At 52.5% G+C, this 14,555-nt stretch overlaps 2 protein-coding genes across 5 annotated transcripts in view; one reads left to right on the top strand and one right to left on the bottom strand.

The window, feature by feature from the left end:
- Positions 1–11,251, bottom strand: part of CTDP1 (CTD phosphatase subunit 1) — a 71,998-nt gene extending 60,747 nt beyond the window's left edge. For 2 of the 4 annotated variants that reach the window (XM_030925922.1, XM_030925921.1), the window contains exon 1: positions 10,791–11,245. In XM_030925922.1, the coding sequence (XP_030781782.1) occupies positions 10,791–11,104 (314 nt within the window). In that variant the 5' untranslated portion in view covers positions 11,105–11,245. Of the gene's footprint in view, positions 1–10,790 lie in introns of all 4 variants that reach the window. The other 2 variants (XM_030925920.1, XM_030925923.1) reach the window with 2 other exon arrangements.
- A 181-nt stretch (positions 11,252–11,432) lies between these two features.
- On the top strand, positions 11,433–14,162 carry LOC115895451. Its single transcript, XM_030925716.1, has one exon. It carries the CDS (start codon positions 11,433–11,435, stop codon positions 12,006–12,008), a length of 576 nt encoding a protein of 191 aa, XP_030781576.1. The 3' UTR covers positions 12,009–14,162.
- The last annotated feature ends 393 nt before the right edge of the window (positions 14,163–14,555 follow it).

Genomic DNA, 14,555 nt, shown 5'->3' with positions numbered 1-14,555 from the left:
CTAGCACGAGTCCTGCCTGGGAAGCTGTCCACTTTCCCACAGCCTCAGTCCACCCTGGGAGCTGTCCACTCTTCCCACAGCCTCAGTCCACCCTGGGAGCTGTCCACTCTTCCCACAGCCTCAGTCCACCCTGGGAGCTGTCCACTGTTCCCTAGCACGAGTCCTGCCTGGGAAGCTGTCCACTTTCCCACAGCCTCAGTCCACCCTGGGAGCTGTCCACTCTTCCCACAGCCTCAGTCCACCCTGGGAGCTGTCCACTCTTCCCACAGCCTCAGTCCACCCTGGGAGCTGTCCACTCTTCCCACAGCCTCAGTCCACCCTGGGAGCTGTCCACTCTTCCCACAGCCTCAGTCCACCCTGGGAGCTGTCCACTCTTCCCACAGCCTCAGTCCACCCTGGGAGCTGTCCACTGTTCCCTAGCACGAGTCCTGCCTGGGAAGCTGTCCACTTTCCCACAGCCTCAGTCCACCCTGGGAGCTGTCCACTCTTCCCCACCCCGAGTCCACCCTGGGAGCTGTCCACTGTTCCCCCAGCCCAAGTCCTCCTGCCTGGGAAGCTGTGTGACCCCTTGCACAGTGACCCTAGGCTGCCACCAAGGACGGGGGCCTCCTGCTCCAAAGAAGGGCTGGTAGCAAGGCCAGGTGCCACCTGCCATCCCCGGCACAGGTCTAAGAGCGAGTGTGAACTGGCCCTGCTTCCCACAAACAGCCTCCCTCGGGCCATCACCTCAGCCTGAGGTCTGAAGAATGTTGACTATAAGCTGAGTTGGGCGTGCACTGCCTGCTGTCACCAACAGCGTAATACGAGTCAGACAAGAGCCACTGCAAAACCGAGGTGCCACAGATACCTACAGCAGATGCCTAGTTCTGCATGAGGAGGCAGCTTCTAGAACAGCACCACAAGCTGTAACAGCTGAGTCTTGACAGACCAAGAGGAAGCAGGTGAGGGCTGGAAATGATAACCACGCAAGGTCCCGGTGGCAGAGCCAAGGCCGGCTCCTGACACCAAGGGCACCTGCGCCCAGTGCACGTGGGCAGCACTCCCCAGGCTCTCAACAACGTGGACCAAACGCAGACCTTCCGTAGAAAATCGTTCGCATACTGGCCACATCAGAGTCACGTAATTTTCTGTACTGGGGTAGAAAGGTTCTGCCTGTTTTCTTCTAGTGGAGGCTCTGCTCCCCCAGAACCCCTGTAGTGGCTGGAGACACTCCTGGATGTCACACCTGGAGGCAGGGACACTGCTCGGCATCCCACAGCATGCAGGACACTGCCAGCCAGGCCACCTGGCTCAGAATGTCTGTGTGTGCAAAGGCCGGGAAACCTGCTTGCAGACAGGGAGCAGAGAGCAACGTATTTCGTTTCTTAATACGAGTCATTTCTATACTTCGTCTTTGCAGACACTGACACAAAACAGGGGTGAAAAGCCCTGAACGCTTCCACTCCAGCCTCCATGCTCCAGCCCCCACGCTCCAGGCAGAGAAATGCCTCCACACCTTAAAAAGGGGAGTGACACCCTGTGGATTCTTTAACACGGATACAGGATACACAAGCGTAAAAACACCCCAACCAAAGAGCTCAGCCCAAAAATGTCAAATCAGTCACCAATAAATGTTTTCTGGTTTGTCCTAAAGAAAATCCATGAGAAAGCCATGATATGCAATTTCTAAACAAGTTATCTTCCTCAAAATGCCCAAGTAGAGTAAGTACCCAACTCTCCAGGGGTTCTGGGCTCTCAGCTTTCCCAGGGGAGGTCCGAGGGCACAGGTACATCAGAGAGGACTATGGGCTGGGCCTGGACCATGGACGCCATCACCTCTGAGCATCAGCTCCAGGTGGGTCCAACCTTCTCCCTTCCTTCTACAGATCAGGAGGGCTCCAGGGTCTTCCTTAAGTTCCAACATTCTGAGTATAGAAATGTATTTAGAGGGAAGAGTGTATTTTTTGCACCTAGACCTTGGGTTTCCAAATGCCATTCTCCACTAAGAGGACGCAGGACTTGTTAAGAGAATGGTTGATTCCAGGACTGTGGCCAGGAGAGCAGCAGCCACGAATCTGTTACGCACACAAAGCGGCAGTGTCAGCCGCCGGGAACCAGCACCATGGGGATCCCGCCAGCCACAGGTGGGATAAACTGTGTGTCAAGGCAAATAAGAACAATAACAGATTATAAGCCATTAAAGAAAATAAGACGCCATGAGCCTGCACTGCTAAATAGGCATGTTAATAACTTGTTCTTTTTTTTTTTTTTGAGACCGAGTTTCGCTCTGTCACCTAGTTTGGAGTGCAGTGGTGTGATCTCGGCTCACTGCAACTTCTGCCTCTGGGGTTCAAGTGATTCCCCTGCTTCAGTATCCTGAGTAGCTGGGACTGCAGGTGAGCACCACCACACCTGACTATTTTTGTATTTTTAGTAGAGATAGGGTTTCACCATGTTGCCAAGGCTGGTCTCAAACTCCTGACCTCAGGTGATCCGTTCACCTTGACCTCCCAAAGTGAACGGCTCATGCTGGGATTACAGCATGAGCCACTATGCCCGGCCTTACTTGTTCTTATGGCAGAAAGCCAACCAAAAAATGGAGAAGAAATGCTGGAATTGAGAACACCACCCCTGGAGTATCATCCTAGAAATAAAGCGATTCCAGCAGGAATCACTGACAGATACCCACAAGGCGGGTCAGCTTGGTAAGAGTGTAAGGTATTCATGTAGCAACAAAGTATATCTTTCAAGTTACTGAATCACAACAGGAAAAGTAGTAAGTTTTTGCAACAGACACCAACTTCACCAAACGCAGGCTCTGGGACAGTCTTATCAGAGTGCATTGCTGTGATCTAACTGAGGGACGTCCTACAAAACCAGGCAATGATAGACACCGAAAGAAAGACGGGCGGAGGAGCTGACTCATGAGGGTTCAACCAGCGACGCCACGTGGGGCTCACGGTTTGCTTTTGTTACAAAGGACTTTAAAAGGACTGCCGGGAAATCTGTAGAGCAGGAAACCGCACTGTGTGGACGTTCATTTCTGATTTTGGTAACTGCACGGCCATTATGTAAGAGAACGTCTTTGTTTTCAGGAAACAGAAGTATTTAGGGGTGAAGTGACATCACACCTGCAACTAACTGTCCAACTCCAGAAAAAAGTGCGTGTGCGTGGGCAAAGATAAGCAAACTCAGCAAAGCATTAACATTCGCGGAATCTGGGGTGAAGCTGGTGTGAGAATTCTGTGCACTGTTACTGCAACTTTGAAGTCAAAAATTATGTCCCAAAAGAGCTCGAGTGGTTGGGTGTGGTGGCTCACGCCGGTAATTCCAGCACTTCAGGAGCCCGAGGCAGGATCACCTGAGGTCAGGAGTTCCAGACCAGCCTGGCCCACATGGTGAAACCATCTCTACCAAAAATACAAAAATTAGCCAGGTGTGGTGGCTCACGCCTGTAATCCCAATACTTCAGGAGGCTGAGGCGGGTGGATCACCTGAGGCCAAGAGTTTAAGACCAGCCTGGCCAACATGGTGAAACACTGTCTCTACTAAAACCACAACAATTAGCCGGATGTGGTGGCGGGCGCCTGTAGTCCCAGCTACTCAGGAGGCTGAGGCAGGAGAATGGCTTGAACCCGGGAGGCGGAGCTTGCAGTGAGCTGAGATCGCGCCACCGCACTCCAGCCTGGGTGACAAGAGGGAAAGTTCATCTCAAAACAAGAAATAAACAAACAGCCTGAAAGGAACAAGTGTTGTTGTTTTGTCTCCTCTGTAGCCACAGGGGTAGGAGGGTGCTCCAGCACCAGCCCCAGGCTGGAGTCCAGTGCTGTGCACACAGCAGTGCAGTCGTCAGCTGTGGCTCACACTCTGCACCTGGTTTAGTCGCCCAAAGCCCAGACGCAGCCCTCCAGGAGAACCTGCACAGCGGGGCTCTGGCAGCGGTTCCTGAAGCCGTGGCTGTAAAGCACAACGTGTGAGGAATGTGAAGAAGAAACAAGGGCCGTCCAGCCTGATTCCCAGCGTGGCACACATCCACACAGAGCCACGGCTGGGACGCTTCAACACTGCCACTGTGGTCTAGAGCGAGTCACCCAACAAAACCAGTTCCCAGCACAGCTCAAAACCACGTGGTGCCACGTGCACCACACCATTCAGACCCTACTGCCCTCTCTGCTGGCTACATTCAGACTCTACTGCCCTCTCTGCTGGCTAAACAGACCTGCAACGAAGGTCCTTGCCTCAGAACCTCAACAGACCCCAGGGAGCCATGGTGTCAAATGCTTCCAGTGTGAAAACACTTTAACCCCCTGGTGGTATGCTCAGGACAAAAAGCCAACTGCCATGGAGCAGGACCACCAGCGAACTGAAAGTCAACGCGATGCTGGGTACCGACTCGCTAACTCTGTCATTCCCACCAGTTCACAGCACAAAAAATGCACCAAAACAGTATGACACCAACGTTATTCACCATTTAAAGCACCATAGGAAAACTACTCTTTCAAAAGCTACTTCAAAAATATTACAAATATTAAATGAGTTAAATTTTAGCTCCCGTTCCTCTTAAAATTGTAAGGAATTTTTTACATATATGATGCTAAATATATATTTAAAAATCTATCAAGACCATCTCTTCATAATCTTTAAAAGGTATATTTATCCTTCAAAAAATATCACCTGAATCCTTTGAAACTCATCGGTTCCATTCTCTCTACATTCTTTCTCCACGAAATATAAGCAGCAGTTTTTCTGAGACAAAGAACTTATTTCAGTTTTGATATTTGTGCACTTCTAAAATACACATAAAACGGAGAATTCATCCATTCTTCTGTACCCAGATACTAGATGATTTCATGTAACCCACTTCAAAACTAACTTTAAAGGAACCATGAAAATGGAGGCAAATCTGAGAACACACAACATTTCTGAAACCTACCAACTATTTCCAGGCGGACATGCTCCAAAGGCCTTTATCTAAAAGATTAGATCAGAGATACCTAAAAATCACGACAAACGTAAATCACAGATGAACACAACCAAGGAAGGAACAAGGCCCAGTGGTTTTCTGTTAGGTGAAAAGTGGGAAAAACAAAGCAAAGCACCTGAAGTGCACCTTACCACGCTCAGCGGGCAGCAAACCGGCAACCCCCGCGTTTCAGACACAGATATCTTTTCTAAAGCATCATTCTTTAAATAGTGCAGGCAGCAACAGGGAAGAATAAAATTATTCTAAGGAATTAATTATTAGAATTATTAATAATAAAATTATTCTAAAAGACTTACCAGTTCATCAAGATTCTCGGTACCCGGATGAAAACGAACTCTCCTTATTTCCAGGACCTGACCCTCAGATGACGACGTTCATGCAGGACTGAACCACATTTACAATTTCCGAAGCTTCTACTCTCCAATCACAGAATAAAGTGGGGGAACTAATCTTGGGTAGTAGCCTATTCTAACTTCATTACTATTTCTCAAAGATTCCTATTCTAAAATCTACAAAGCAATAAAGATAGATAGAGAGCAATGTTTCTCCTGCTCTTCTATAGCACCCTCACACCCCGCACTGGCCAATGCAGACTTTAGCTCTTCCTGCAGACCAGCTAAAGGCATAGGTGAGGCCAGTCGACATCATCAACCCTCGCACATGGCCTCCACTTGTTAGTTCTCACTGGTCACCGCAGGCTCCCTGATTATTTTAGGTAATTTCCCCTTTCTTTGGAGATTTAAATATCTCCCTGTGAGTGAGTGGGAAAAAACCAAAGCAAAGAAATGTGTAGGAAAAGAAAGACTTAAGTTTCTGAAAGATGGTGACCTGTCAGAATTCCTATTAAAATAACTGTACTCCACTAAACGCTACTGTGCTAGCTACTCCCCCTACACTAGGAATCTCCATGGCTGAAACCTGGTCTACAGAGAGCAGCACGCGGAGGACCAAGGACAGAGGCTCTCTCAAGGCCCTAAGCACACCATGAGGTGCCTGCACCGTCCTCACCTGGGCCATCAAACTCCATAAGGGGCACTGCGAAGAAACAAGGACTAGAGACCACGAGGTGCCTGCACCGTCCTCCTCAACAGAACCCTCACACCCCGTAAGGGACAGGGCAGGTCCAAACTTCTTGGAACCTCAGTTTCTTTCCTATAGAGTGAGGAGGCTCTTCTGCCAGATAGGATGAAGCCTGACAAAAACATATCATCTTATTAAAGATCAGAACAACAATCTAGTGACTATTGTAACTTCACCCAAATGCACTACTTTTAAGTTCCTAGAATGGTTCTTTGTCTAAAAATAACCACTCATGTGGTTAGGATGAATGCTGTTGATAACAACAATGAAGGCAACAAGCGCACGGACCCACCTTGCCTGGCTGGTGCTGGTGCTTTTCACAGATTCACTCACACCTGCTATTTACAGAGGAAGGTTTTACAGGGCCACAGGTTCCATTACCTCTCTTCACTGTGCTCTGCCTCAGTAACCAACACTAGGCGACACAAGACTCACTCACACATACCCACGTGGGATTCCTTCTGTGCTAAAATTCCGTGCTTTAAAGAACTGTTTAGACTGACGTTCTGATCTACGCTCAGGACCAGCACGTCCTCTGCTCCTCGGCACTGTGAGCATGCTGGCTGCTCGTGTACAAGCAACAACCACACCTCTCAGTTTCTCAAACACAGTCTCAGCTAAAGAAGTTACTGTCAAGCAGCTGGTGGCCAGCAGGGTCAGGAGCCACCTTCACTAAGCTGACAGCACACGAGCGGACGCTGGAGCTCAGCACACTCAGGCTGCTGCCGCTGTCTGCTCTCTGCAAACTCCAGTGTAGCAGATTTAATGCTATGTTTTCAAAGATACTTCCCGTTATTGCTGAAAAATAAGTACGTTTATAAGCCCTGTGAAAGGACCAAGATGAAGAAACAATAATGGGGCAGGCACCCCCCAGTCCCAAAACCATCCTGGGCGGGAAGCTAATTCACAACGCCTGTGGGGCGAACACAGCGACCAGACCAAGCCTCCAGAGAGCCACGCTGTCCTCCCCCCAATTCCACAGCCCGTCGGCAATGTCCTCAACAGCACCCTCGGGAAACCTGATTTCCCAAGACTTTCTCCAAAGGCCCCTGGCCAAGCAGCCACCAGGGCACGCAGGCACCACTAAGCCCTTGAGGGACCAAAACTGTGTGGCCATATCAAGGGTTTCACCCAAGCCAGAATTCCACCATCAGATCGCCTGCGCGTTCCTCAGGCAGCCACCCGGACACCCCAGCCAGAACTCCACCGTCAGATCGCCTGCGCGCTCCTCAGGCAGCCACCCCGACTCCCCAGCCAGAACTCCACCGTCAGATCGCCTGCGCGTTCCTCAGGCAGCCACCCCGACACCCCAGCCAGAATTCCACCGTCAGATCGCCTGCGCATTCCTCAGGCAGCCACCCCGAAACCCCGTTTCTGACACCTGCGTTTCTGACCCGTCAGCTGGGCAGGACCTGCTCTCTCTCACCAGGAACCACGGGGTTCCATCAGCGCCAGGGGGTCCGTGTTAAAAGTGGGAGACTCTTTTCAGCACAAGTCCAGGAGCAGATTCCGGACCTCCCCTGCCCTCACACACAGATGAGCTGAAGCCAGGGTCGGAGCCTCCTCAAAAGCAGTTGTGGATTCTGCCGTGCTGGTCTGTACAAGTGCATGTTATTTGCATAACCTGAAAGGGGTGCTCTAAGGATCAATACACAATAATCAGTCTACAAACATTCAAAGCAAACTTCAACCAAATGCTTGCTCTCCCAGATAAAGATCTCAGGAACCTGTAACTTCAAGAAAACTTTTAGAGGTGGTCAAGATAAGTCAATTCTAAAACAGCCCCTGTGCAATTCTGAAAACTTGCTCAGTAAAAGTCAAACACCTGGGCTGGCGAGCAGAGTTACTGACGGTTTAAGGCAGTTCCTCTTCCCTGATGTCCTCACCTTCCAGCCTCCAACTGGTATGACACCACAGAAGAGAACCATGGAGCTGCTGCTGGAAATGGCCACACCAGCAATCAGAGAAAAAAAGAAAAACACAGGAAAAACCTTTCAAGTGAAAGTACTGTGACTCAGGTTCTCTGGAGGAAGGGAGATACTTTTCACCGACCAACGTCCCAGAGGCATCGCGGGGACGAGAACTAAACTCATGCCCATCACCTTCCAACATCAGGATGGAATTACGCCCAATATTCTCCACGTCATCAAAAAGCGGCACAATCTGTTACGGGAAGACTTCCATATATCATCAGTCCCTCAGTCTCCACGGGGGACGGGCTCCAGGACTCCTTCAGATTCTGCAGATACTCAGGTCCTGCAGTCAGCCTGGAGAACCCATGGATCCAGAAAGTCAGTCCTCTGTATAAACAGGCTGGGCTCCACACCCAGTAAACAGTGTCGGGCATGGAACCCACGGATGCGGAGAGCAGACGATTTACTGAAAAACATCTACATAAAGGTGGCCCTCGCAGACCAAACCAGGTTGTTGGAGGGTCAGCTGCAAAGGGTACAGAGCTGCTGAGCTGGAGCTCATGTCCTGGAGAGATCCGTCACTGTTGGGCTTTAAGCAAAAGCTGGAGCTCATGTCCTGGAGAGATCCGTCACTGTTGGGCTTTAGGCAAAAGCTGTGGAGATTTCTACCTGCAGCTCTCTACAGAGAGATGTCGGCAAAGCCACCACAAGTCTACACTGCAGGGCGCTACTCCCATCACAGGCGTGCTGCCAGAGAAACGCACTTGTAACCCCCACCCTGTTCACAAAATCTGTCAACAAGTGACTTAATCTAGTAATTTTCAACTGTGTTCCACAAAGGTGCAGCAGGCATTTTGGGGAGGCCAACACATACTGGCTCCCAACGGCAGCCCGCCAAGCCAGGGCAGCGTCCTCAGGACCGAATGGAGCCGCCGTCAGCAGCATGGACTCCTGCGGCAAATGCACCTCCTGAATTCAGCTAGCTAACAACCGCGAGGCAGGAACCTGATTCCAAACAGACGACCAGAACTGCCAGGGCACACGCACACAGGGCTTCAGACTAAAGCCTTCCCAGCCGCTCCTTCCTGGATCTATGGCACCCATGCCCACTGCAAGGGCAGGAACACCTCCGGAAATGCTGATGTCACACCACTACACTCCCCAGAATGCTCATAAAACCCCTGTCTACAAACCCACAGGAGTACACGGAAATGGGAAAGGAGGCATCTTAAATTCCAGGTAACACCACCTGTGGCTTTCTCTAAGGCAGGGATTCACCTGCCACCAGTGGACTGGAGGCAGACAGACGAGCCTCCTAGAACTAGAGGAACACCTAGTGCCACACAGACGCTCTGAGGAGAAATGACATCACATCAGTGTCTCAAAGGGCCCTGTGACGAACCACTGCTGTGAGGTACCCCAAGATCTCAAACAGCACCTCCCTGTAAAACAGTACTGACTGCTGGGAACCTGCCATCAAACTAATTAGTCGGCTGATTGATGCACTGGGTTGTTTTATTCACTAGACTGACTGAACATGGAGTTTCAACACTACCTAGTCACATAACCAAGCTATTCACCTGTCTGGGTCAAAGTGGCCCTTTCTGTACAATCAGAGGAACGGAACGAAACCTCAGTAGGGCTCTTCCATCCTGGGGTTTTCTGCCCCGGGAACACACCAGCACTGGGGTCTGCCTCCACAATCCTCGCAGGTATGACCAGTGCCCACTGAGGAAGCCGTGCCGGCATTTCCTGGGAGGCACGGCCCTCAACCTCCCAGCCCCACCCACCAACACGCAGGGGAAGGAGTGGGTGCCCGTGCAGAGGGTCGAGGACCCAGGCTCTGTCTCCAAACGAAGCGGAGCCAGGACGTTCTGGGGCTGTGATGGGAAGACTCCTGTCCCAGTCCTCATTCCTGCGGAACCAGGTGCTGAGCAGATCCTCAACAAACACAGGGCCAGGGCAAGCCACAGGGACGAGGAACGGCGGCTGTCGAGGAGGGAGAGACTGGCATCCCCAGAAGGAGCGGCATCATTCCCAAACGGAGCTCACGCCCGGCCCACTGCAGGCTGGAGTGCCCCCTCTCCCTGGAGTTTCTGTTCTGACAATCAAAACCACCACAGCCAGGCGCACACGCGTGCCCACGTGCCTGCCCATCCCAGAACACAAGGGTCGATTCAGACACGGCTGGACGCTTCGGTGTCACGGAAACACATCCCGGAAGGGGTTCTGGAGTCAGAGCACAGTTGCGGACAGCTGTGGAGTCTGTCACACGCCCGCATCACCTGAAGGAGCCTGCAACAATGCCCACCGTGGTCAACCACGGGGCCACTGCCTTCGCTGCAGGCCTGGGTTCCGCCCGTTCCTTAGCCACGAAACAGAGCTGCACCAGGTTTTACAACTGCGTTTCACAAAGTTTACAAAAATTTAAAGATGTGCACACGCCCAACAGTTTATATTTCAATAACAGGTCTGGAGCCTGCCTGATGACTCCTGTGCTCACAGCCACCCATGAGTTTTCCCAAGTCACAAAGGTGGAGCTAAAGGAAGGGGCGGGGACTATCACTGCAGAAGGAAAAAACAAACACCATCGCTTTCCCAAACAGTAACTTCGTGTCGCTACGCAGGACCCTTTCATCTCAAAATGCTCCCCGTTGGTAAAACCACAGGTGGTGACTATCCAGTTTTAGGGGAAAAGCGCAGTGCCCGCGTCCCGCTTTATCTCCCCGTCCCCTGGGCGCCCCTGCCCACGCGGCCGCACCAGCCCGGCCGGTCCCCCAGGACCCCTCCCCGGAGCCGCCCGCCCTCGGCCCCGCCCGGCCCGGCGCACTCACCCTGGAGCGACCACCTGGCCCGGCTGCGCGCACAGCTCCCGCACCACGCCCGCGCGCTCCGACCTCAGCCTGCGCTCCGGCCGCGCGGGGCGCACGCAGCCCCCGGAGGCTGCCCGGGACTGAGGGGCCCCAGCGGGCTGCGCGGAGGCGGCGGCCTCAAACACGGCCAGCACCGAGCCGATGCGCACGGCCGCGCCCGCCGCCACCCTCCACTCCAGCAGGCGCAGCGGCGCGGGCCCCGGGCAGCGCACCTCGGCCACGGTCGCCGTCGGGGCGCCCTCGGAGGAAACGCGGCCCGCGGCCGGCAACTCCATCGCGGACAGAGGGCGGGCAGGCGGTCGCTACGGGGCCTGCGCTGCGCTCAGAGCGCAGCGCCCACCGCGGCGGCACGACCCAGGCGGCGACGCTGTAGTTCCTCTCGGTACCGGCTTCCACCGGCCGCCTGGCCCGCGCCGACTTCCTGGAGGGCGCGTGACGTCACGGCAAGGGCGCCGCGTGCGTGCGTACGTGCGCGTGTAAACAGGAGCGCCGCGCGAGTGTCGGAGCCGGCTCCGTGTTGGGACCAAGCCTGCGTGCCGGCCGCGGAGTACTGCGTTCCTGCGCCCTACTTTTCCTCGGGAGCCGGCACCGTGGAGCAGTGGCATGCAGCGCGGCCCGCTGTCCCCCGGTCCCAGTGACGGTCCTGGCGCGCTCGGAACTTCGTATCCCGGCGTGCATCGCGGGCAGGGCACGGCGGGACTACGAGTCCCAGCGTTCAACGCAGGCGGGCAGCCTATTACCCCGTCACACGCGGAGACCCAGCCTCCTGAGACTACGAGTTCCGGCATGCACCGCGAGCCGCTCTCCTCGACTTCCGTCGCGCACTGCGAGTCCCAATGTCGCGAGACTACGGGTCCTGGCATGCCGTGCGCGCCGCGGGCACGGAGACCTGAGGCTGTTGGCGTCCGGGTGGCCCCGCCTCGTGTCCAGCCCGGACCCCACGCCGCGGGAGCTGCTGTGGTCTTCTCTTCCTCCGACCTTCCCTTCGACGCGGCAGCGCAGGGGCAGGTGCGCCGCCCTCGGCCCGCGCAGGCGGTGGGCCCGCTTGGGGCAAGGCGCCCGGAAGCCCCTGGTGGGTTCAGAAAATCCGAGCGACCGCAGCGGGAGGGCGGGCACGGAGCGTGGTCCCAGTGGCCCCGGGCGAACCCTGATGAGCAGCAGCCGCAAGTGTCTTATTAAAGGAGAGCCAGTTTCTACGTTTGTCGGGAGTTTACGTGAATTAAGCTGGCGGGCGGGCGGCCCAGCCTGTAGTCCCAGCACTTTGGGAGGCTGATGCCGGCGGATCACCTGAGCCTGGGAGTTGGAGACCAGCCTGGGCAACATAGCAAGACCCCATCTCTAAAATAGATTCATTAATACTTAGCCGGGCGCGGTGGCTGAGGTCCCAGCTACTCGGCAGGCCGAGGCGGGAGGCTGGACTGAGCCAGGCCCCTCTGGACTGTTTTTACTTTTTCAGCCTTAATACGTGCCCGAGTTCTTTTTTTACTGTGTATCTTTGTTCTTACATATATAAGTGTTATGTACAATTGAGATTATCCTGTATTTGCCTTTTCCCCTCACGTTTATATGGTGGCTTTTCTCATTTTAGTAAACATTTTGGAAATTGTCGGCCAAAAAAGAAGCGGAGGCATAGTTTCTTTAAGTAGAGAGTTTATTTAGGCCACCCTTGAGGAGCACAAATTCAAGGCACCCTGAGTGTGTACTCCGATTAGCAGTTAGCAGTGGGTTTTAAAGGCAAAAGAGGGAGCCAGAGAGTCGACTAAAAGGAACTTGTTTGTCAGGAATTTCACTGGTTTACAGAAATAACATTGATTAGTGACTGACTCTGTGTTAAGCTATTGAGTGTGGGTGTAGTGTCCAGTGTGGCGTTATTAGGTTAATTTATAGCTGTTTGTAGCGCTATTGCCACTGGTCGCAGTTTAAAGAGATGAACACAGGTCAAAGGGTAGTGGGGCGTGATTGTCACCTCATTTGAATGTCTCTCTCGGCCTGATAATTAAAAGGACTCACGTTCCTCAGATAAAAATTGTTTTCTCAAAACCATTTACATTTGGTAATTAGAATGGCACAGAATGGGCACAGTGCCTTTTAGCCCTCACCATTACTTGCTGTTAGGAGTGCATTTTTTGTAGCTGCGGGTTTTTGCCTATCTGTGCTGCCTTCTCCAGCCCCTGCCCCCATGACTGCAAGGGAAAACGTGCGGCGCTCACGAGAGAGCGTTTATGGGATTTTTAAAAAAGTAGAGATTGTGGGAAAATGGCACCAGCAGTCACAGTCTTTCAGTTTCTCACAATCCCATAAAGACAGAACAACCAGGTAACAAAACTAAAAGCATGGGCAACATTTACAAGGCCACTGGATGATGAAGAATTCCCATGAACCCCTCGTTGACACTGTAAGGACAGACTACTCAAATGTAGCCTGAAGCCACCTTCTTACATTCTCTTAAGTTTAGCCTGTAGGTTTCTCCATACGTAGTGATCTGTAATCTAACTGGATGTGTGGACAGAGTATAACCTACTCTTGAACCAGTCACAGGTGGTCAGCTCTTCAAACTCTGTTTCAATAGGCCACATGCGAGCTGTAGCCGCCCTGCTGTTTGCAGGCCTCACCTCTGCCTTCTGTGCCTCACTCCTTTTTCTGTCTGGAAGTCTTTGGCCACACAGCGGCACTGGAGTCTCTCTGAGCCTGTTGTGGTTTGAGGGGCTCCCTGATTCCTGAATCATTCTTTGCTCAGTTAAACTCTGTTAAATTTAATGTTTCTCAAGTTTTCCTTTGAACACTCCCAGCAGCGCAAGCCCTGGGTGATGTCAGCGCCTGCGAGAGAGAAAGTGGTGGTGAACAGGTTTGTCTCAGATGTTGATATGTATCAACATTCCCTATTTGAACCTCTTCCCACCGGCGGCGTGTGAACTTTGGTTTGAAAACATAATTCTGTAAAAGGGGAAGAACCTGTGTTATTTAGGGATTTGAAATGCAGACCTTGATGGAACTGACAGGCTGATCTAGGTAGACAGATGTAGACGTCCCTAGATGATTACAACTCCAACCTGGGTAGATGCCCTGTGGTCTTCCAATTAGAGATGCTAGACAGCAAATGAAACTTACCTTGTCTTTAATTGGTGTGCTACCTTTGGTTAAAATCAGCTATCTTACAGGCATCATGAAATAAAACTTTAGTATCAACAGATTGAAACAAATTTATTGGGAAGAAAGTGAGGCCACAGTCAGGAAAATTAGCATAAGCCACCACCTGTTAGTCAAGAATCTTAGAAACGGGCTGGGCGCGGTGGCTCAAGCCTGTAATCCCAGCACTTTGGGAGGCCGAGACGGGCGGATCACAAGGTCAGGAGATCAAGACCATCCTGGCGAACACGGTGAAACCCCGTCTCTACTAAAAATACAAAAAACTAGCCGGGCGTGGTGGTGGGCGCCTGTAGTCCCAGCTACTCAGGAGGCTGAGTCAGGAGAATGGCGTAAACCCAGGAGGCGGAGCTTGCAGTGAGCTGAGATCCGGCCACTGCAGCTCCAGCCTGGGTGGCAGAGCGAGACTCCGTCTCAAAAAATCAAACAAAAACAAACAACAAAAAAAAAGAATCTTAGAAACGGATGTGTTTCCCAGAATTCTGAATTGTTCTGATGTTAGGAAAGTGATGTGTGCATGTTCCATTTGGGGGCCTGGGGCAACACCCTCATCAAACTGATGCTTCTGCAGCAAAATACAAG

Source organism: Rhinopithecus roxellana, chromosome 21, assembly GCF_007565055.1.
Source record: "Rhinopithecus roxellana isolate Shanxi Qingling chromosome 21, ASM756505v1, whole genome shotgun sequence".
Classification (NCBI taxonomy): domain Eukaryota; kingdom Metazoa; phylum Chordata; class Mammalia; order Primates; family Cercopithecidae; genus Rhinopithecus; species Rhinopithecus roxellana.
The sequence above is the reverse complement of the archived record's forward strand: the minus strand, read 5'-3'. Positions and strand labels throughout refer to the sequence as shown.

Excerpts from the sequence above, each read along its gene's own strand:
- LOC115895451 (XM_030925716.1), top strand. The coding sequence starts at position 11,433 with ATGCAGCGCGGCCCGCTGTCCCCCGGTCCCAGTGACGGTCCTGGCGCG.